Genomic DNA, 24,124 nt, shown 5'->3' with positions numbered 1-24,124 from the left:
ATGAATTAACTGAGGGAAGAAATGTGAGCTTCTCAGAAAAGAGGAGAGAGGAAGAAGAAAATGTAGTGACAGAGGACACACCTCTGACGCCCTCCCTGGAGCCCATCCCATCACAGAGGTCCTCGGAACAGAGCCTGACTCCCCTCTCCACAGCACACATCTGTCTTAAGAAGGTCCCACTAAAGCTAGTGGCTGTTTTGAAGTGTGCTCCCTGAATTCCCCGGGGCCACCTCACTGAACCCTTTGCTGCTTATGCCCAGGCTGCTGAGGAGCTGCAGACCTCCGGGAGGAGGCTCCGGGAGGAGCCCGCAGCAGAGCTGGCAGGGACGTTTTAGATTCGCACAGGTGCAGCCACGTAGTGGTTCCCACCAACACTCCCAGTCACGTGGTCCTCAAGGTTGATGTGTATAAAAACACCTGGGGCGGAGGGTGGGATTAATTACACAGGGGTTCAGGGGAATGCTGACGGGGGCAGAACCAGTCTATGTCTTGATTGTGGTGAGGTTACTTGTGTTTGTCAAAAGTCGCAAGACTGCATTAAAAAGAGTGAATGTACCTTGAAAATGAAAAAAACCCACCTCGATTATATAAAAACTGAAATAGTATTATAAATTAAAAAAAATTAGGCTGGGACACTAGGCATAACCTGGGCCTATCCTGGGCAAACAGGGACATAGATCACTACCTGGAAGCCAGCATGGCCTGGCCCAGAACAGATGCTCAATAAATTGTGTTGATTGGAAAAAATAAAGCACTTGAAGATGATTCTTACCATGCAGATTCCCAGGCCCCACCTTCAGTAGGTCTAGGGTTGGACTCGGGGATCTGCATTTGTAACGAGTTCCTGGTGGCTCACAGTCCTGTGAGTGACATCTGAGATGCTGGCCGGGGAGCCTGGCCCTTCATCCTGGCACCCGGGCTGTCACTACTCTGTCCCTATTAGCCACTCTGGACCACTAGCCTCAGTGTTACTGTCCCCCAAGCATGCTGTGTGCTCCCACCTCTCACATTCCACTTGCCGAGCACTGCCCCTATGTTTGCTTCCAGTCTTTCTAGTGGGCTAGAGGACATTTGGGGGCTCAAGGATATGAGACATGCTCTCCAGAATGCACCGATAGCACAGCACAGTATCCAAGACCAGGAGTCACAGGACTTCAGTTTGAAAAGTGGCACTGTACTACCTGAATCTTAATTTCTCATTAGTAACCGGAGTGGGTGGGGGTGGTCATTACCTGCCCAACAGGAGCAACTGTGTTGCTAAAAACAGAAATGGGTTTATCATCAGCATTTTTGCTCCCTGTCTCAAGCCTGCCGTGGCTCAGGCCCAGAGCACTCAGGACTGTCCCATGAAGCTGGGACATAGTCTGTGGCCTGCTGCACTGCTGGGACCTTGGGCAACAGCTCAGCTGCTAGGATTTGAGAGAGCCATTCAAGGAGGAGTTAAGAGTTGAGGAAGATGCTATTTGCACCCCTGGGAGCAGCACTGCCCACCCTGTTCTCTCTTCTTGACCTCTGTCCTCAAGGGAAGTCAGAAGCAGTGGCTGGGGAAGGTTGACAGGTTGACCGGGTGGGCTGAGAGAGGGAGCAGGAAGGGGCTGGCAGAGGAGGGGTATCAAATGGTTGCTACCCCTGTGGGGTGACTTTGGCTGGTCTAGCTTGGGGACCCATGGAGACCCTGGAGTGGAGTCGGGGGCCATGCATCTCCTCAGACAAGACCTCCTGTCTAAATGGGGTCAAGCTGACACCAAAAGCTGCTGCTGTGTCCTTGACATCTTATTTTTAAATAAAACTGAGGCTCAAAAAAGAAATGGTTGTTTGTGTAATTCAAATTAGTAATGAGACAAGAGCAAGGCAGGTCATGAGCTCACCGACAAACGCTTGTGAGCGAGCAGGCTCTCTGAGTGGCTGGGAACCGTTTCCATCTTGTTGACAAACACATGTTGCAAGACAGGAAATTACCCTCCTCAGTGCCTATTCTGTCTCTGTTTAATTGCTGTTTGCTAATAAATTACAACAGAGTCCATTAATTAAGCTAACAATGTTCGTGGAACACCGATTCCTTCTTCTGGGAGTTGCCTTGTTACAGGAGCTTTGACTAGTCGCTGTTTGCCCACAGCACTTTATGAAGCAGTTTAAAAAGATGCCAAGGCCCATGACTGGTGGAGAAAGGACTCCCAGCATGGAGGGTTTGGGAAGGAGGGGGAGGAAACTTTGATGAGCGAGGGGAGGGGCAGCCTGGCAGCTGGAGAGCAGTACCAAGGATGCACTCTAATTCAGAGCATGTGGTAGAACAGAAAACATCATTAGATTTGCTTAAAAAAAATCAGCTGATGGAAAACAACCAGGGCCCACTTATACGTATTCATCTTGGAGTTGGGGGGAGCAACCGAGCAGCTTAATTTGGTTTGTCATCCCATAATCAACTAAACGGCAGGAGCGTGCGTTTGGAAAAGTTCTGCATGCAGGTGGAACTGGTGAAAGATGAATTCCAGTTATTTCCCAGCAAAAGCCTCGGCACTGTGCTGTGAATGCCACTAAGTTCCCAGCAGGAGAGGAGAACTTGATGCTGGGCAGGGAGAAAGCAGGTGGCCATCTTCAGGGTAAAGACTCTCATTAAATTTTGACTGTGTTGTCTAGGAGAGGGGCCACTCAGACATTCCTGTTGGATCTGTTTAGCAGGTGACCAGGTGGGACCCTGAGGGAAGGGATGCAATAGGAGTAAGGCTCTGGACAGTAGCATGAGAAAGGTCAAGTTCACAGGGGTCTGTCTCAGACTGTTTGGAGCTGTGAGCATCACAAGGGCATTAGAGGGTGTTCTGAGTAGCCAGGGCCAATGGGGAGGGCACGGGGTCCTGGGAGAAGGTGACCCAGGGCCACAGAAGACAGATGCTGCCACCTCAATGTGCTGGTCCTAAGGTTCCTCTGAGAGCTTCTGAGTGGCTTAGAAAACCTTCCCCTGAAACACCTAAGTAAAAAGCCACTGCCTAGAGCCATATAAGGGAGGCCTCAGATCTCTGGGAGACACTTCTTAGACCATCTTTACTCTCTCTCATTCACAGAAGTTGGCTTCACAGGCCAGTTTTTGATTACGCAAATATCTAAATGCAATATTGTCTACTATGTCATAGTTAATAAGTACTCAGTTCAAATGTTACCTATTCAGAAGACTGGACAAAGAGGCCTGGGAGGTAAGTGTTCTAAAAGCTACTCCCAGCATTTCCCAAAACGATGGTCACGTACAGCAATGTGGCCCAGAGTGGACATACTCAGGGCTCAGTGTCCAGGCTCCTGCTGCCCTCCTGGCCCAATGCCACCATGTCCCCATCTCCCTCTCCCAGCTGTCTCACTTGAGACAAGCTGGAATGGATGGTTGGCTTGTCATCTGGCCTGTCCCAAGATGCAATCTCTTAAATGGCTGATGATCATCCTCTGCAGGCCACAGCTCTCCTCCCCCACTTCCCTGGTCACCAAGGCTTCCAGGGCACTTCACTCCTTGGTCCCTGGAAGGGGAAAACTAGAGAGTCAGTAGGGACCAAAGGCCAGACTTCTCCACAGCATCCATACTCTCTGTACTCCTCCAGGACTGGCTGTGCCCAGTCTAAACATATCATACCCCCATGTGAACTCTGCAGTGGCTCCCCAGTGCCTCCAGGGTCAAGTTTCAAACTCCCCAGTCCAGCTTCATTGACATCATCTGGGAACTTGTTAGAAATGCAAAATCTCAGCCCCCTGCCCTCCCTGACCTCCTGACACAGAAACTCTGGGGTCGGGCCCAGTAGTCGATGCTTTCCCAAGCCTTCCAGGGGATTCTGCTGCGCACTGAATTGTGAGAGCCAGTGCCTCGGAGCATGCCTTCTCAGGCCTTTGGAGAGCTGCTCCTCCATCTCCCTTCTGCCCTTCTCTCAGCACTTTCTTCCCTCTTGCATTCTCAGCTCGAGGCAGTCTGGGCCACCTCTGTCTCCCGGCACCCAGTACCCTGGGCTCCCTTGTTCTTTCCACACTGGGCATGCTGTGGGCCTCCTGCCCCTTTGCTTGTCTCTCCCTCTCAAGTGTAAACCACTCACAAGCAGGGACTCTATCTCACCAACTGCATATCCACCTGTGACTAGCACCTGCAGTAGGTGTTCAAGTCACATTTGTTGAGTGAATGGTAAATGATGGATGAAGACACCCACTGGATTCTTCAGTCCATCTCACTTTGGATGCTCCTGCCCTATTTCCTGATGGAGAGGAGTGGGTCCAGGATTCTTGGTCATCCTTCTGCTCCCCATGGGCACTTTTAGCCAATTGTAGGCAGTGGTAGAGCCCAGTAAACAATCTTGAACTAAATGGACTGGATTTGAATTTACTATGCTTTGGTTGTGCTGGAGAGCCTGGGTTCTAGCCTGGTTTGCTCACAGGCACTTGCTCCTCCATGCCTCAGTCTCCTCATGCTGTCTGCCACCTCCTAGAGGCTACAAGGATCAAAGCACTCAGCATTCCATCTGTCTAGCATTACCTGTCCACCTTCAGAGGACCCACCACACACCAAAGGGAGGCTGAGGGTCTGCACTGTGAGAACCACCGGCGGTGACAGTAGAAGGAGTATAACTCTTCTCTTTTCAAGTACTGGCTTAATGGGAAAGCAAAACCACTTTGAGCAGAGCGAATCCATGAGCCTGAATGAATGCATGCAGGAGCATGTGTGTATGACCAGTGAATGTGAGTCTGCATGTGAACGAGTGTGTTCCTAGAACATGAGAGAGACGAAAGACAAAGGGAGCTCACAGGGCATTTTATCTAGTGTCTTCCCTTTACAAATAAACAGATAAACTGAAACTCAGAGAGTCTAGTGCTCTTCTGGAATAGAATAGAAATGTTTTGTACCTTGCCTGTTATTATGATTGGTTGACATAATGTTATTTTTTATGAATGTCAAGTCTAGCGACATTTTTGTATATGTTTTCTCCAAATCTTAGGGACTTTCTGCTAAGCTCTTTGTGCACACACACCATTGGCTAGCACAAAGTAGTCAAAGGATGTTCATTTACCAAGGCTCTATTTTCACTTTGTTGGTTGATCGTTTTACCCTTTTTGAATTTTCTTGTTTGTTCTCCTGGAAGCACATTCTTCCTTCCCATTCCGCGCTTGGCTCTTGTACCATCACTTGAAGACCAGGTCATAGTTACCACCAAACTGATGATGGCCTTTCAGGATGGACATGTCAATCAGGTTCTCATAAAGGAAGCTGCTAACTATTTCTTTGAAGTTGTAAGCAGACATATTTGCTTATAATTACAACATATGCACATGTGATATATGCTTGCCTTTGGCAAATGACTCTGAAGTTTATGCACATTTTCCTTTTGGTATGAAACATGTCCAGTGATCCTCTTAATACTTGTGCTGATGCAACCGCTTATGAATCTTTTCCCTAACTCCTATAGAGAAACAACCAGAAAGTCCCTAACCTCCTCCTTAAAATCTTAGAACACATAACAACTACAAAGTAGAGACAACAGAAGCTACAGAAGTCCAACAAATCCCCTGTGGGCTGGTGAGTTCACTTCTTGGTCAGAGATGGGCTCCTACCTGGGGTCCCCAGCCGTGGCATGGATACAATATTGCTGTGTGGTTCTCCAGTGGCCCCTGGTCCAAGCAGACATCTTTTGCCTTGTTGTTGCGAAGCTGCAGGAATAGGCAAAACATTACCCATCAGAACTCATCCAACAGAGGTGCAGCTGCCCTACTATCATTCCACCATGCCCAAGTTTCGACTTCTAGATGGAGAGGCCATGCGACCCTCCAAGTAAGGACCAAGGCTTGAGTCTGTGGGGTGATCACTTTAGCAAGAGACAAAATCCTTCCATGGATGGTGCGGGCACTAGCCCTCTGCCTGTGACTCCCACAACCACACAGCTCTCCTGTCCCCAGCATGAAAGAGGATCTCAGGGAACTTTTGGACATAGGAACATTGGTTACTCTTTGGTTATCCAAAGTGGGCCTTGGCACCAACCCTGGTTTTCATAACCCTGGGAACCACAGGTCAGCTTCTCAGGTCATTACTGGCGTAGAGGTATGAAAAACAGTAATCAAAAAAGCAAACAAAAACCTTGCCATCATGAAAAGCTCTAGAAGCAATTATTTATGTATTAAAAAAAATATTTACTGAATGCCTATGCTGTGCCAGGCACCATCCTAGGTGTTTGGAATGCATCTATGGAGGAACAGACAAAAGTCCCCAAGACAAAACCCCTGAACCTAGACATGGCTCCTTGGGAGCAAGTAAGAACTTATCTAATTGGGACCTCCATATGCACTGCAATTCTACATTGGTGTCCATCCCACCCACAACCCTGAAATCTCAAGTAGGAAAAGGGCAACATTGTTGGTCTTCCCCGTGTATCCTTGCACTCCTCCCAGATTATAGTCTCCATGGAAACCAAACTAACCAGTGATAAATCAAGAAGGGAAGCAAGGGGCACTCTGCTTTTGTGCACCTAAATTCTGTCTAGGTTTAGACAACTGAGCAGATTTTTAATTACATTTTTTAAAGATTATAAAAATAACACCATCTCAGTGAGATATTTTGGAAAATACAGAAGAAAGTAACAATTGTTCACAATTCTTTCACGCAATCAGTTAATTTTTTCCCCAATTTTTGAACAATTTAGTTTTGTTCAATTTGACTATGGTGAGCAACTTTATGCATAAAGCTTTATTCACATTTCATATTTTCTTAAGAATAGAATCCTAGAACTGTGATTATAGTATCAAAGGGTATGGACACCTTAATGTTCTTAAAACACGCTGCCCAGCTGCTTTCTGGGAGCTTTAAACAAATTTATATTCCCATCCATAAGGTACGTAAATACTTATTCATCTTGAGTTTCACCATTTAAAAATATTGTGTTGGTCAACAAGTACAAACTTCCAGTTATAAGGTGAGTAAATTCTGGGTATCTATTGTACAGCATGGTGATTATAGCTAATATTATATACTTGAAACTTGCAAAGTAAGCAAATCTTAAATGTTCTCACCACAGAAAAGAAATCGTAATTATGTGACGTGATATAGGTGTTAGCTAACACTATAGTGATAAATGTTTTGCAATATATGAGTGTATCAAATCAACGTGTTGTACACCTTAAACTTACACAATGTTGTATGTCAACCATATCCCAATAGAACCGGAGGGAAAAAAAGAGCACTAGCTTGGGGAGAAAAATCTGAAGACAAAGGTGAAGCATTCTTTTAAACACAAGGTACTAAAAATCTGTGGAGAGGGGCAGGACAAGCGATGAATCAGACATGTTACACAAACAGTCCAAAGCAAGCTATCTCTAAAGTGTGGCACGGCCAGCTTAGGAGGCCAACACCGTGCCTTTAGTTCTCTTATGGATGCTTTAAGGAAATGCTTATTGCCAACGCTTTCAGTGCTGCAAAGGATATGTTAGGGGAAAAAACCCAGACAACTTGTGAGTCAAAAAGAAATTCAGAAGAGTTAGATTTTGAAAGTGATGAAATTTTAGAAATACTTTTAGCAGTGCATTTTGCTTATATTTTCCTTTTTATGTATAAGCAAGAGCAATATAATAAAAATGTGTCTAATGAAGTTTAACAAAGCTTTTAAAAGAGTATAACATAAAAATTATCTGTGACAAAAAATAAAAAATATTGTTTTGGGAGGTGAAGAAAGATATCTTGTTTTTATAAATTTACAATTAATAGTAAATTGGAATGTTTTATGTTTAGCAATTATTTCCCTTTTTGAGAATTATCTATTTCTCCACTGGGATCTCAAGGGACTTTATTATAGATTTGCAAGAGCTCTTTACATATTAAGGAGATTAATGTTTTTATGGCATATTAGCTCCGTACAAAGATTTCAAAATGCTAGGCTTTTAAATTTTGTTCCTAATGTTTATGCCATTAAGTCTACCATTGAGTAACTTAATGAATATTTATTGAGAGCCTGGTAAGTGCCTGGTACTGTGTTAAATCTAATGAACACAAAGATAAAAGAGCCCTGTCTGCAAGTAGTCCACGATCAGGAGAGAGACAGACACAGGAAGAGTGGTACAATGACTGAACTCTGCTAGGGCAGCGAGAATGTCCTCAGCCCACCTGAGGGGTTCAGAGGCTAGGGGACGTGGCTCCTGAACTAAAGGTTAAAAAAGGGTAAGTGGAGGTGATGCTGGCGTGTTCTACTTTTCACCAGGTGGTGGCTACATGGATTTTTGCTTTATATTCTTATGCTGCACATGTCTGCTTTATGCACATTTTATATGTGTCATTTCATATAAAAATGGTTAAAGAAAAAAAAGACAATGAAAAATGAACTAGGGGCTGGAGCAGTGCAGGCCACAAGGGCAGTGTGAGCCCACCACAGAATTCTGAGTGAATGAGTTGGCGGCCCATGTTTCTGTGCACATTGCAGCACTTCTGCATGGGCAAAGCAATGTCTCAGACATGGAAGAGTCAGGACATCAAGCATCCACATAGCTTTCTCTCAAAATTATTTTAAGACATCCCAGCTAGAAGAGACGAATACAAATTTAATGGTCAAGGATAAGCGACTTCCTGTCTAAGTAGGCCTGGGCACCAACACTTGTTATTGGGTGAGGAAGGAACACCAGGGCTGACACCTGCTTGGAGGTGTCTGTGTCCCTTTGCCACTGTGCTGGGGTCTGATGTGATAAAAAGAACTAGCAGGAGTAAGCATTAAAATGCAGTTGTCTGAAAAATGGTAAATTTTGTCACCGAAATGAATTTGACTAAAAAGTTATTCTGAAAGAAGGTATAAAATGTAAACAAAGAGTAACACTGCTCAGGTCTAAACTCTCAGAAATTTTTTTTTTTTTTAAAGATTGGCACCTAGGCTAACAACTGTTGCCAATCTTCCTTTATTTTTTTTTTCTGCTTTATTTCCCAACCCCCCCCCACCCCCCCCACCCGGTACCTAGTTGTATATCTTAGTTGCAGGTCCTTCTAGTTGTGGGATGTGGGACGCCACCTCAGCGTGGCCTGATGAGCAGTGCCATGTCTGCACCCAGGATCCGAACCAGAGAAACCCTGGGCCGCCACAGAGCACGCAAACTTAACCACTGGGCCATGAGGCCGGCCCCTATTTTTGTTCTAATTATAAAATTATCACATAAACATTAGTGATAATGAGGAGAACATGACAATGTACCCACACAAAAACTGCCTGCTCCACTACCCAGAGGTGATTAGAACTATCACCTCCATTTCCTCACACTATTCTCTGACCTGCTTCCAATCTAAATTAGTAGCTAATCCAATTTTATAATCCTGACTTTTTCCTCTGAAGCATTATATTATCAATATTTTTCTCATGTCATTAAACTTTTGCACACACCTTTTGAAATGGCAACAAAATATTTCAAAACATTAGTATAATATTTTTAACTAAACTTCAAGTTAAATTAAAAATTTTTGATCCAAAAAAACTCTGATATTAACAATTTTACTCTCAAATTTTTGTCCTCCTTTCATATTATTTTGCTTGGGATAAGAGTGGAGATGAAAGTATGACTCTCATTAAGCTTTTTAATACACGTAGTTCAGACTGCTTTTGAAAAAGCTTGTTTCAATTTACACTCTCACCAGAGGATATGTGGTTTTCACATCACCAAGACCTTGCTGGCAAAGTATCGACACATACCAAAAATCAATGTCAGTTCATTTGGTAGGAGGAAAAATGCTACCTCATTGTATTTTAAATTTTATTCTAATTTCTTTGATTATGAAATAAAAACATTTTCATGTGGTTTTTCATCTATTTGTATTTTCTCTTGTACTTTGTCTATTTTTCTTTTGGGATGTTTTACTTTCTTATTCAAATAAAAGTTTTATTTAAATCCATTTGCAGAGCTCATTATATGTTAACGGTATTATCCACTCATCCATAGTACTTATGGCATACATATTTCCAGTTTGGCATGTTATTTCTCTATTGGGTTGATGTATAGATTATTTTAATATTTATCAGCTCTGATTCACTCTCTCTTTCCTTTGCTTTTTCTTCCACAGCTTTCATTCTGAGAAAGCCCTTCCCCTTTCAGAGGCCAGATTCTTATCTATTTCTGTATGGTTCTATTGTGGTTTCTTTTCTTTCCTTTAATGCTGTAGTCCATCTGAAATATACTTTGGGATATGGTGAGCTGTAAGAGTCTAAATCGTTTCTTTTCCAAAGAGCTAAGCAATTTACCCAGTTGTCTTAGGAATAATCCATTCATTGCTCATTGTTTTTCCATGCCTCCTTTAAATTGATCTTACTTAGATAATTAAAGAAAAAAAAACAAAAAAACACGCTTTTATTTTGAAGAAGACAAGACACGGCAGTTTGAATCTAGTAATACCTACTGCTGCAAGCCAGGTACTATTCTAAGAACTCTCCGTTTTGCAGGTCCTTTCATCTTCCCAACAACCTATGCAGAGGGCACTTTCACTCCCCCACTTTACAGATGAGGAAACGGAAGCCAAGAGAAGCCGCTAGGATTTGAATCCAGCAGGTTGGCTCCAGCGTCTTCACAGGTCCCTAACTGCTATACAGACTAGCCTTGCAAGAAGCAAGCTTCCCATTCTAGAGTCCAGCTTAGGAGGGACACCTCGCCCACACTCTGATGGCTTAACCTAGGGCTGATTTACTTTCTATTAAAGGCAGCAGGCATAAAACAGGAAAAGTCACAGTTGTAGAAAAAGTAAACACTCCAAATCAAAGACAGCCTTCTTAGCTTCGGCCTGTTTGTTACAGGGAGTGCCAGGCAGCCCTGGGAAGACATCCACATGCTGGAGTGATCAAGGTGCCTCTGCCAGGCCCAGAGCACCCGGCTCCCTGTGCCTTGTCCCAACTCTGCCACAGATTCATTATCCAAAGGAAGTAGCACGGTAGATGTGCAAGGGCTTACATACAGACCTGTTCTTAGCAGTGGTGCTTATGATACTTAAGAAATAGAAACAACATAAATGTCTGTTTGCAAGCAAAACACAGCATACACAAAAGGTAGCATCAGATGCAGCCATTAATAACCTTGTAGAAAAATGTTGAATGACATGGGTAAATATTCTCTGTATATTACTGAGTAACATTTGAAATTATTAGTCATTTTTAAGCAGCATGGTTTAGTAAAAAAATACATATATTAATATGTAGATGTGTGTATAAAAAGTATATATGGTATATAAAAATATATTTTTTTTTAGTAAAAAACTATGCATATGCACACAGTAAAGAAGACCATACATCAAAATGTCCATATTATCTATGGAATCAGAAAGCCTATGTCCAATCCTGGCTTCATGGCTTCTAAGCTGCAAGATCTTAGGTAATTTATGTAATTTCTCTAAGTCTCAGCTTTCCTATCAATAAAATGGAAATAATACTCTTACCTCATAAGGTTAGGGTGAAACAAATTTATATGTGAAAAGTACTTAGTGCTTTCCATAGAAAGCACTCTGTAAGTGTTCACTGCTATTATTATTATTTTCGAAGTTTTCTAAAATGAAATATTTATGGCATTTGTAACAAGAGAAAAGTCAATCTGCTTTAATGTTAGAAAGGTGCTATTATCTCATCACTGACAATCTGAGAGGAGCGCCTGCACCCTCTCTTTGGTGCTAAGTGCTCTGTCCACAGCACTGAGCCATGGAACGCTCCAGCCCTGCCTCTACACCCAGCTTCCTGCTCAGTATCCCATTTACAGGTCCCAGGAGCCTCAAATTCCAAATGTCCCAAACAGAACTCATCGTCCATTCCACATCCCAGGCAAAAGGGTGGTCCATGCTCCCACTGAAACGTTTATTACATTTGTATCCTCCACCAGCTAGTGAGAGCCCTGCTGCCAGGGCTTGTGCCTCCAAACACCACTCGTTGAATGAATGAATGAACGAACGAATGATTCTGGTTCATTATTTTCTCCCAGCAAAGCAATCCACAGCCCGCTTGCACAGCCATCCACGCTGAAAGCGTGCGTGGTCTTAATTACCTCTCCGTATGCAATAGTGTTATTGTATCTTCTCATCTCTGGGTAAACGTGGTCCAGGTACCACTGGAAATTCTTACATTTTAAACTTTTCCTTAATGCTCTTCTTTCCGAGACATCGCCTATGTCAATTCCTGGATTCTGGAAGTAGAGAGAAGCAGAGGGCATTAGTGACTGGAGAGCTCTGGCCAGAGAGGAGGACAGGAGGTATCACCTTGGGGAATCCTTCAGAGAGAAACCTTATGTCCAGTATGCTTGCTCAGAGGCCAGTTTAAGGGGATGGACTTGATCATCTAGCCCCGAGCTAGACACTGCGGTACCCTGAGTGCAGCCCACAGCCCTCAGACAACTCAGTCATCTTTCTTTAGTCCTTATTTGCCGTGCTAGAGAGATCCAGGACACACTGATGTTGACAACCTATGTCCCCAGTTCTGTCTCTCACATTTCCTCAGTGACTATCAGAGCCAATTATTAAAGGAATTATTTGATTAAGACAAGAAAATACAAGCCTATAACCACTTCCTGTCTTTCTTTTCTATACACGTGTAATTTCCCCCTTTGTTGGCTCTTTGTGAAGTTCATTATATGCAGAAGAGAAAATAATTTTCCATTGCAAAGCTTGTAATGATGTTCTAATGAATAATTCACTCTGCTTTTACAGAAATGAACCTGTAATGGGCTGCTGTGTGCTGACAGGGGAAAATAAAGTAGCTGAAATATGACTCCTCAGACTCAGCCACAAGATGGCTACAAACCAGGGGAGACCGGATGCTCTCTTCACATCGGCGGGGAGCCAAGCAGCATCTTGGGGGCTGGGAAGAGTTCAAATAATTTCATTAAGATTTCTTCCTTAGCAGACACACAGTGATTTTAAAGGAAAGTCTCCTTAAATGTCAAACTTATTAAAATTCAAAGGGAAACCTGGGCAGCAATATTTAACTCTGTGTTTTAATGTACTTAGCATGATTAATGAGAATGGTCATTTTTGAAAAGGATGGTAGGGTGCTGCTGGCATTGGGGACCAGAGGCTGTTTGTAATGATGGAGAAAGCACTGGGGTAGAGTCAGCAGGCCTGAGTTCTTACTACTGAGTAAGTCACCACCATTCTGGGGCACAACTCCTCATCTGCAGAACAGGAATGATAACAGTAGTTGGCAGGGCTGTGGGTAGAGTTGAATGAAGATGTGAGTTCACAGCCCTGCCCTGCCACGTGCTGGCTGTAGGACCGTAAGCAAGTCACTTTTAATCTCCCAGAGCTTCAGTTTACTCATCTGTGAAATGGACATCATAATAGGTGCGTATCAAGTTAGCATTTATTGAGCACTTAACATTTCTTATGCTCTGTTCTAAGTCTCATTTTTATCTTTATGGGAGTCCTAGGAAGTAAATGTTAATAATCCCCATTTTACAGATGAGGAAACCAAGGCAGATGGTTCTAGGTCATGACATTGTTATGATGGCCAAAGGAGATACTGCAAATGAGGAGCTTACTGAATGTCTGGGATGTAGCAAGGGTTCAACAAACATTCTCTATCTTTACAGAATAACAATGTGTAAAATCATTTAGAGTTTAACAGCTATACAGTGCTATATGGCCATTAGGGGGTTTTCAATGCTTTAGAATGTATTTCAATAATTGTAGCAACAATGATATAAATTCTTCACTTTTATCCTCTCTATCCACAAACCTTGCACATATTCAACTGCATGTCTGCTGCTGGGCTCTAGCCTCCTGAAACGAAGGGGCTGCCATTTCTCAGTGAGAACCATTCCAGGTGACTCTCTCAGGGCATGACTTGGACACCTATACATGCTCTGGAGGAGGAGACAAACTCAGCTCTGGCTGATGGTGCAGGTGACCCTGCTGTGCTGTGAATGATGAACAACTCTTGCCAACATTCCCAAGTACATATCCTGTGCCAGGCACTGCTCTAAGTGTATCACATGTACTTAGATTAGTACTTTAGTACTTAGATTTAGTACTTTACATTTAGTTCTCACAATTGCCCTAGGAAGAAGGACCAACTATTATCTCCATTTTATAGCTGAGGAAGCGAAGGTACAGAGGCAATAAGTGGATTTGTTCAAGATCACATAACTAGTAAGTGGCAGAGCTGGGATTCCAACCAAGCGGGTGCATAACACTGTGCAACACTCCTATGGGGCTGCAGTAAAATGGGAATTTTCCTAGGCTATGTGCTGGGCAGAATATGGAGGAGACATGAAGAGCCACGGAAACACGGGATTCTGCATACAGTAAGGGCATATGTCATGGGACAGCTGGAGCTCCACAGAAGGGTATACAGTGAGAGCACATGATGGGGTTTGGTGCTAAAACCTTGGGCAAGAATATTCTGAACACAATGTATGGTCCAGAGCAGGACATCTGGATTAATATAACAAGACTGGGATTAACACATTAAGACCCTTTTAATCTTTGTAAATGGCTTTAGAGACTTCTGCTATGCCAGATGCCGTGTAAAGCAGGAGTTCTAAAACTTGAAGGTTGGTCTATGAACCCCCTCAAATGCATTCATAATTTCGCAAGCACAAGCATTTTTCTGGGGAGGAACCATCATCTTACTAAAGTGATTAGTCACCCGTCAAACATAAAGATCACTGTTCTAGGTGACAGGGGAGGGCTGCTGGCCCTACCTCCAGCGGCAGGTTCCACGCTATGTACACATGAGACTTGTAATCGTCCATCCAGACCTCAGCAACCCGGAGAGCATTCCTCTTGGTGTAGAAGCCGATGTTGCTGTTGTACGGCTTCTTCTTGCGCTCGATGTGGGCCACCCGTGAGCAAGGCAGGACCTCCATGCTGCCCCCACACAGCCACACCTGGAGGTGCAAGGACTTCATCAGTCTGAAAGAAAAATTCCCAGAGGCCACTGTCCCCTCCCCTAGGCCCAAAAGCAACGGTTCAGGAGACCTAGCATGAGTGAGAAATACATTTTAATATGTAAAGCCACTGAGATTTCAGGGTTGGTTTGTTACTGCAGCATTGCCTAACCTAAACAGGGAGAAAAGAGGTTTGGGGGAGTTTTTATAGATACAAGAGTTGAGGATATTAAAATACAGCTCTGGGTAAGGGAAGCCCATAGACCTAAGCTGTCTCTGGTGACACACGGGTTTTCTTAATTTTCTCAATAGTGCACAATTGCCATCCATGAAGGCTTTCTTTCACATCTGGCTGAATCTGTGCCCTGTAGAACTAGAATGGAAAATTCAAACTGAAAAACAGACCATCTTTATTCATATCAGCACAAAGTGTACAATAGTCTAGTTCTGCATTGTGAATATGCTCTATTTTGGAGTCCTAAGAACACAGATGCTCAGCCTTCTGCAAGCATCTACCCCAATGTTATCATATGCAGGTGTCACTTGTTGCTGGAATATTCAGGTGGAAGGCTGAAATGATAGTTGCCTTTGAAAGATGCAAAAGCCCAAAGAAGTGACACTTGCCATCCTCTGCGTGGGCATGGCAGGCACCCAGGCTCAAAAGGCCCTGCTCTGAGGGGAAAGCTGGACCATCCAACTTCTCTCAGTCTCTCTCACACACACAAAAGCATTTCTGATTGTCAAGAAGGACTAATTTGTGGAAATGAACTTCATGGTACCAGCAGGGAGAAGAGGAAGAAAACACAGAGAAGTTTCAGGGGACTTTGTGACTTGTCTACTCTGAGGGTCCTGTGTACTCTCTATAAATGAGAGTGTGCAAGTGAGCTGACTCAGGCCGGAACAGACAATGCAGGGTCATCCCAGCCTGGGTCACTTCAAGCCATTCTACCTTTAGTTACCCAGAAACCCCCACCTCGAGGATACCGGGACACTCTGGAGGGTTTGCACATCTCCTCTGGGCCTTTATTGATTGAATTTGGTGGCAAAATGCATGTTAAATGTGTGATCTTCTGTTTCTATTTCCAAACTCTGGCTACACCACAGGGAAATGATACAGATGGAAAGTTCTCCCCATAACTAAGAATCTTCACTTTTCTTGTTTATTCAAGGAGGAGAATGTGAGCTAAGAGATTGGGGGTGGGGGGTGGGTCCAGACTAGTTTGATCTAGGACCTGACAACTAGGTGTCCCCAAGGGCTGGGGCAGATCCAACTGCTGGCAGTGGAAGGAAGCCAAGTCAGGGAGGCCAACTTTGGCGAGAGGCCTGTGGGAAATAGAAGCAAGTAAGCTTACAGGGTAACACAAGGTGGCTGGGTCCACAGGGTGGGCAATACACAAAGACACAGAATTCCACAGGCACGTGACATTGAAATCTTGGACAGTTTCAAGATTCAGGGAACAAATGGAAAGACATCCCATGTTTATGGACTAGAAGACTTAACATTGTAAAGAAGGCAATACTCCCCAAACTGATCTAAAGATTCAGCACAATCCTCATCAAAACCCCAAATGGCTTCTTTGCAGAAACTAACAAACTGATCCTAGGATTCATATGGAAATACAAGAGACCCAAAATAACCTTGAAAAGAACAAAATTGGAGGATTTCCACTTCCGATTTCAAAACTTACCACAAACCTACCATAATCAAGACAGTGTGGTGCTGGCATAAGGATAGATATACAGATCAACAGGTCCAGAAATGAACCCTCATATTTACGGTTAATTGACTTTCAACAAGAGTGCTAAGATAATTCATTGGAGGAAAGAATAGTCTTTTCAACAAATTGTGCTGGGGCCATATGCAAAAGAATGCATTTGGACCCCTACTACACAACATATACGAAAATTAGCTGGAAATGGATCAAAGATATAAATGTAAGAGCTAAAACTATAGAACTCTTAGAAGAAAAAATAAGGGTAAATTTTCATGACCTAGAATTAGGCAAATGTCTATCAACTGATGAATGGATAAACAAAATGTGGTATATCCATACAATGGTATATTATTTAGCAATAAAAATAAATGAAATCTTGATACATGCTACAACATGGTTGAATCTTGAAAACATGTTAAGTGAAAGAGGCCAGTCACAATGGACCATATATTGTATGATTCCATTTACATAAAATGTCCAGTATAAGAAAATCCATAGAGACAGAAAGTAAAGTTATGGTTGCCTAGGGCTGGGAGGGGTCAGAGGAAGGTAGAGTGACTGCTAGTGGGTATGGAATTTCCTTTTAGGGTGATGAAAATGCTCAAATGTTGATTGTGGCGATCACCGAACAACTCTCTGAACACACTAGAAACCATTGAGTTGTACGCTTTAAATGGATGAATTCTAACGGTATGTGAGTATCTCAACAAATCTGTGACAAAAATAAATAGATAAATAAATGCACAGAGAAATGGGGAAAAGAAGGTTCAAGGGATGGATTCCAGTACGGGGAGGCTCAGGAGGACTGATGAAAGCAAAGCAGAGCTCTGTGAGGACCAGTGCCAGCAGGGATCGCAGATGCAGATGTATGAGGGGCCTCAGCAAAAGCCAGAAATCCAGTCACGAGAATGGAGGTGCCAGGTGGGAACAGAATCCGCAGCCAAGCTGCCTCTGTGCCAAGCCTCTGTAAGCAGTCCAGACCAAGGTCAGGATTGTTTGAAAGCCTGGGGTGCAACTAGGCTAAGGAGAGGGGTCAAGTGGTATTAGCTGTTAGGAGTGGGGCGAGGGGGCCGAGGAGGCAGGTTGGACCCTCTGTCAGATCCCAAGCCTTTTTACCAAGGGCAGGGAGATGGTGCACAGTCTGGGCAGCAGGCGGTGCAGCACGTCCATCCTGTATGGCAAGGACACAGGATTCCTGTTCTGGACTCTGCTATGTGGATATCAATTGGCACACTCAGTAGGCAGCAACTCAGAGCCACTCAGCTTGTCCTAGACAGTCTGGGAAGGGGCAATGGCCTCTCAGACTGTTGGGCATCTTGCAGGGTATAACCCTCTGCAGGGCCCAGCAAACCTAGAGTGAGCACCAGGGTCAGTGCTGGGCCGGATGCCTATAACAACATCATAGACCCCCTCTGCCTGGAGCATATTGCTGTTCCCATCCCATGCCTGCCCAGCATAGGTCTACACCTCAGCCTGTCACCTCCAGTTATTCAGACTGGATTTAGGGTTATAAGCAGCGTGAGCAACCAGCAGCAGCATATCTTGTGCAAGATCAGAAATGACATCACTAGAACACTCAAGCTGCAAAGCACTCTGGAAATATCAGGCAGAGGAGGCAATTCAAAGCTAACAAAAACACAAAGAAAGAAGGGAAGAAGGGAAAGAAAGGAAGAAAGGGAAGAAAGAAAGAGGAAAAAAAGAAGAGAAGGGAAGGGAGGGGAGGGAAGGAGGGAGGGAGGAAGGAAGGAAGATAGAAAGAAAGAAAGACACACAAATACCTTGGGCTGTAGGAGGCAAACTGAGCTTAGTCTGTTGGGCTCTGAGGGGCAGCCTCAGCCCCAGAGCAGGTCCTGAGAGCTCCTCTCTGCCCAACCCTTCCCCTGCCTCCACCTTCCATATACCCCTCCCTTCAGAGAGGTGAGTGTCCCCACTCTGCTTGCTCCAGACCCCAGGACCAGCCAAATCATTATAACCAGAACCAAACACCAACTACCTCATGAAATCCTCATAGAAGAGGAAACTGAGGGCCTCAGAGGTAAGTTATTTGTAATCCACAGTCAGTAAGTAGGGGAACCAGAACCACAACTGTAACCACATGCCATACCAACAGGCCAGCTTGGTGGGCACTGTAGCTCGGACCCCTCCTAGTCAGGGGGAGTTGACTTGTAGCCCATGGGCTCTCCAGCTCTTCCTCAGCCGCAGCTTGCTTCTACTCAGGGTTCCTGGCTGGTGCCTCTGACTCGCCCTGTAGCCAGGCTGAGTGAGGGGAACAGTGGAGGGTGTTCTGCGGCTAGAGCAGCATGTGAGCATATGGCCCAAGGAAGCTCAGTGGATCTGAGGTGGCACCAACAACACCTTCAAGGGTGGGGTCAAAGCCTCCTGCTGCACAAAGTGAGTGATCTGGCAGTGTGGCACTGCAAGGGGTATTGGAAGGAGGCCACGAGTCAAACGATTCTCGACATCCAGGAAGCTCTGCTCTGAGTTGGCTGGGGAGGTCACAGCAGAGCTCACGGGCTGGCCCTAAATGCTGATGAGTTGATGTGAAGTCTGTCCATGGTCAAATGACAACCTAGAGAGCAGAAGTGAAGAGATTCAAGAGAGTGGACTGAAAGCCTTAGAAACAAACCACCAGGTTAGCTAAGGCAGCTACTGAGGGGTATTCCAGAAAGGGCTGGTATTCACCCAGCCTCCGACCCTACCCAAGAGGCACAAAAGCAACAGGGAAGCTCCCTTAACAGGGAGTGATCCAGTTTATCTTTCTGCTGGACAGGAGGACTAACTACATGTGTCCCAAGTACAGCTGATCCCAAGGAAGGGTCCTGAGGATCTGTTCTCCACATGGGCCTGCCTCCACCGGGGCATGGCTCTTGGTGACCCTCTGCTGGGGAGTGAAGAGGTGGCCATGTATAAATGGTGATGGGCCACCAGGAGGTGAGGTGACTCCAGAAACAGGTGTTCATTTATTTATTTATTTATTTATCCAGAAAACATCCTTTCAGGGCCTACTTCCCAGCATGAGAATGAAATGGGGAGTGTCAACACACAAGGCCTTGCTCTCACAAAGTTGATGATCTTGCAAGGGAGACACATTAATTACATAATCACAGGCAGACATACACTATCAGAAATGGAGCTAATTTCCGTGAAGGAAAGCAATGCAGCAGTAGAGAAACCAGCATTCAACAAAGGGATGTGGCCAATGGGCTCAGAGAAAGCATCTCTGAGGTGGGACACTTAGGGTGAAATTTGAAGGGCTAGACTGAGCTAACTTAGTTAAAGAAGTAGAGAAGGTGGTAAGAGCCCCAGGCACAGAGGCAGCCAGCACAGCTGTAATGACCTTGTGTAGGAGGGCGCGTGGTGCAGTGAACTGTGTTCCAAGATGACAGCAATGATTCTCCCTATGTTTCTTTGCAATGTGACCTTTTTGCTCATCTGATCGAAAGGTTGGATCTATTCTCCCTCCTCTCAGATCTGGGCTGGTCCTATGACTTGCACTGACTAAGAGAATGCAGTAGAAGGGAGGTTTTGCACTGTCCAAGGTCAGGCCCTAGGAGGCTTTGCAGCTTCCACTTTCTCCCTCTTGGAATCCTCAGTCCACTACACTGTGAAGAAGCTGAGGATGAAGGACCATGGGGCGGGGGAGGTCCAGCCACTCCAGTCGTCCCGACTGAGGCCCCAGGCTTGTGAGCGAGGCCAGGCAGGACCAGCTACATCCTAGCCAATCCACCGACTGACTGCCAAGTATGAGTGAGCCCCACCAATGCCACAGAGAGCAGAACCACCCATCTGACCCAGCCCTACTGCCAAACTCCAGAATCCTGAGCAGGTCAATTGTTACTCTAAGTCATTAAATTTAGGCTTACCCAAACTTAACTGACACACATGGAATATTCAAGGAACTGAAAGTTCCATGAGGGTGGAACTCAGAAAGTGGACTCAGAGACCAGGGGTGGAAGGGAGGAAAGTAGTGTGAAACGAAGATGGAGGGGCAGGTAGGGTTTACACCAGCAGGGCCCATAGGCCCATAGGTCAAGGAAATTGGTCTTTGTTCTAAAGGAGAAGCCACTGGAAGATTTTGGTTTGAAAAGATCATTTTGGCTGAAGTGTGGGGAACAGACGGGCAGCAAGTAGAGGGGGGATGGGGAAAATGGGAGGGTCTTACTTTCACCAGCAGAGAAATGGTACCTTTGGCCAGGGAAGCAGAGGAGAAACAGAGATGTGGACAGATTTGAGGGTTTTTAGTAGGCAAAATCATCAGTAACGGATTGGATATGGCAGGGAGGGAGAAGAAGGGTCAAGAAAGGCTCCTAGGTTTCTTGCTTGTGCAGCTGGATATACAGTAGCATCATTCTGGGCCAGAAAGCCTGCTAGAACCTACCCAGGCCTCTGGAGGTACCACAAGACTTCAGGTGCCAAGAAGTCTTAGGCAGGACACATCCCTTCTGCTTCAGGACAGTTGATGCCCTGGAAGAAGAGGACACTATGGCAGAAGGATGTCAATGCCTGGGAATGATTTCTCCACCATCACTCTAGAGAGAGAGTCTTCAACGGCATCATTCCATCATTCATTCAACTCACATCATTTAACAAATATTGCACTAACTCTTTGGAGTCTTAAAAATTGTGGAAAGTATGTCATCAAACTGGGCAAAAGTTGGCATTTCCAGAATTACTGGATCACTGAATGTCCTCATATTTTCCCAGCAGAAGTCTCAAATCTTTCCTTCAAGGGCAGGATGAGAAACTGGCTTTGGTCACTGATCTTCAGCTCTGGCTGTGCCTCTGAATCACCACGGGAGCACTTCAAATTACAAATGCCTGGATCCCACCCCAGACCTAGGAAGCACATTCTCCGGAGTTGAAGCTGAGGTGCCACTGAGTGTTTAAGAAGTTCTCCCACGTGATTGTGATGTGTAGCCAGGTTCAGGAACCACTGGCCTTAAAGGCATTTAACATCTTTTCTGAGGCTATGGTTTTATGACTGAGGCTGAAAGAAGTTAGGATGCGCCTGGCCAAAGCCAAGACATCCCAGTATATTTCTAGGGGTGCTGGGAAGAGGTGTGGGGATCTAACGTGCCGGGTACTGACGAGATCACACTCTCCCCACTGCCTCTGTCACCAAGGAGCCTGATGGGGAAGGGAAGAAAGTGCGGGAGCTTGAAGCCACTGCCTCGGTGGAGGTGAGGAGCCATGGAGGAGGCGAGGAGACCTGGAGGATGCCAGGAACCAAGGCCAACATGACTGATTTGATTATATTAGCTGTTCTTGTAGGCTGTGGCCTCTAAACATTTTTGATAGACATTCTCATCTGAGAAAAAAATTAAAGCATACCCGCCAATATGTTTACTTCATCCATTTTAAATTATATGGACCTGCTGCTGTACTAATACATTTTATGCATGATAAATTTACATATATATATAAATTTAAAGTGATATGAAAACAGAAGCAGTACTATGTTCCTCTCATACCCCAACTGTGGCCCGCTTTGTAAACCACTGCAAGAATTCAAATATTCAAGGTCTACTCTTATGCCACCATTTTTAGAGGCCAGCTCTTTCTCAAAAGCAGCAAGAAGTATTGTTCAGGAATGAGTAGGTTTGGGGCCAAAATAATCTGGTGAGAAATTTTCAACTGTGTCATTAGATGGTGAACAGTGAGCACCACGATTACGTGAAAGTCACTTTTCCCAAGATGCGCTAGGCACCACCTGGGGGCAGCACTCTCTGGAAAGAGGCCCAGATGCTGTTACAGGAGGGGGCCCAGAGCCTTCTCTGCCCATGCCCCCATCTTTCAGATTAAGCAGGAAGCTGCAGGAGCCAGAAGGAAACCCAGGTGCCATTCTCAGCTCTCCACTCCCCAGCACTGGTCAATCCGTCACCAAGTCCTGCAGATGGTGTCTCTCAACTCTGGCTCAACTCTACTCACTTCCCTTCACACCCGCCATGACCAGCAGACCACCTCCTCCTCCACCATCACTCCAAGCTGCCACCACCCTGGGTGGACCATAGCAACCACCTCCCCACAGCTCCAACCATCTGACCTCCACTCAGCAGCCGGAGGACTGTGATCTGATCGTGCCGTGCACCTGAACAATTCACTGGCTCCCACTGCTCTGAGATTGAAGTCCAAAACTTTACTGTGGCCTTTGAGGACTTGTGTTGCCTTGCCCCACCGGCATCATCTCTGCAGTTCCCCCCAACAATCGTTCTCTCTCTGCTTCCATGTGCCACACTCCTTCCAGCCTGAGCCTTTGCTGTCCCCCTGCCTGGGACACTCCTCCCTTCTGCTCCTAGTTAATGCCTCCTCTCAATTCAGCCTTCAGCTCAATCATAGCTTCCTCAGGGAAGCCCCACATCGTTGGAGCCCCCTATTACATGCTTGTGTAGCATTTATCACAGTTGGGATTTTGTGAGCATGCCAGCCCCATGGGTGTGTGACAGTCTTACTTTCTCTCTTCTTCACTAGGCTGTTAGCTCAAAGAGGGCAGGATCCACGTCTTCATGTGCCCCCACTGCCCAGCGCTGCAAGCACTGGATAAATACTTGTTCAATGAATGAATGAACACGTGAATGCATTAATGAGTGGAGGGGGGCTAGAGGGCAAATGCATAGAATGTGTCTGGAAAGGGGGCACAGGACAGAGGGAAGGAAGAAAAAAATAATAAAAAGAATGTAAGTAGTAGAGAAGATACAACATGACAGGCAGAGAATGGAAAACCAGATCGACCAAGGGCCTTTATTACAGGATCAATACCAGGAAGGTCGAAGCCTCTCCAACTTCTCCTCCCATAAACCCAGAACCACCCCCATGCTTCTGGGAAGACTGTTGCTCTGCCCCCCGATGGTGATTCCAATCCACCCCGCAGTGTCACCGGCCCAGCCCACCCTGGACCCAGGCGTCCACTAGCAGGAGCTGAGAGATGGCGAAGGAGGAATCAACCATTTTACTCTCTAGTGAGGGAAGACCACAGGCTCCATTTCTCCCAGAACTTGGGCATGTCCATTCTCCCCCAGGAACCCCAGTTTTCTCATCTATAAATGAGGGGGAAGCTGTCTCTGATGCTTCTTTCAGCTCTGGTGTTTGGACTCTGCGATTCTCTGCACCACAGACCACAGTCCCTGGCTGCAGGCCCAGGGGGCTTTGCTAATGGAGGACACCAGCTTGCTCAGGCCGCCCACCCTAGGGTTGACTTTCTTGAGGATTCATCTTGATTCTGCCAGGAATCCAACTAATAAATCCAGGCATGCTGTCTAGACCACTGGTTTACCTCTGAATCAAACCTCCAGCGTGCCTTGCGTTTCCCATGTGCACCCTCTACCACAGGCAGCTTCTAGGCATGCACTGAAGCACCGTGCAGCAGAGGCTGATATTCTTGCTCTGCCCCCTCCAAGGTCCAGCTGTGTGACGTTAAGCAAATCCCTTTCCCCCTCTCTCCCAGGCCTCAACTCTTCTTCACCTGTAAGATGGAATCGTATTGCCCACTTGCCTATATCACAGAGCTGTTAATGAGGGCCACTTGACTTCGTGGATGTAAAAACGTTGGGACACCACAGTGTCCTCCAGCCCTTCAAAGGTAG

At 45.5% G+C, this 24,124-nt stretch overlaps 1 protein-coding gene across 2 annotated transcripts in view; it reads right to left on the bottom strand.

Moving 5' to 3' along the window:
- The window catches only part of GALNT17 (polypeptide N-acetylgalactosaminyltransferase 17), a 451,648-nt gene that overhangs the window by 22,115 nt on the left and 405,409 nt on the right, over positions 1–24,124 (bottom strand). Inside the window, exons 7-9 of one of the 2 annotated variants that reach the window (XM_014842267.3) lie at positions 14,644–14,829; positions 11,992–12,129; positions 5,572–5,667 (exon numbers count right to left, since the gene is read on the bottom strand). In XM_014842267.3, coding sequence (XP_014697753.1) covers positions 5,572–5,667; positions 11,992–12,129; positions 14,644–14,829 — 420 coding nt within the window. Of the gene's footprint in view, positions 1–5,571; positions 5,668–11,991; positions 12,130–14,643; positions 14,855–24,124 lie in introns of both variants that reach the window. The other variant, XM_070484477.1, reaches the window with a different exon arrangement.

Source organism: Equus asinus, chromosome 14 (genome assembly GCF_041296235.1).
Source record: "Equus asinus isolate D_3611 breed Donkey chromosome 14, EquAss-T2T_v2, whole genome shotgun sequence".
Taxonomy (NCBI): Eukaryota; Metazoa; Chordata; class Mammalia; order Perissodactyla; family Equidae; genus Equus; species Equus asinus.
The sequence above is the reverse complement of the archived record's forward strand: the minus strand, read 5'-3'. Positions and strand labels throughout refer to the sequence as shown.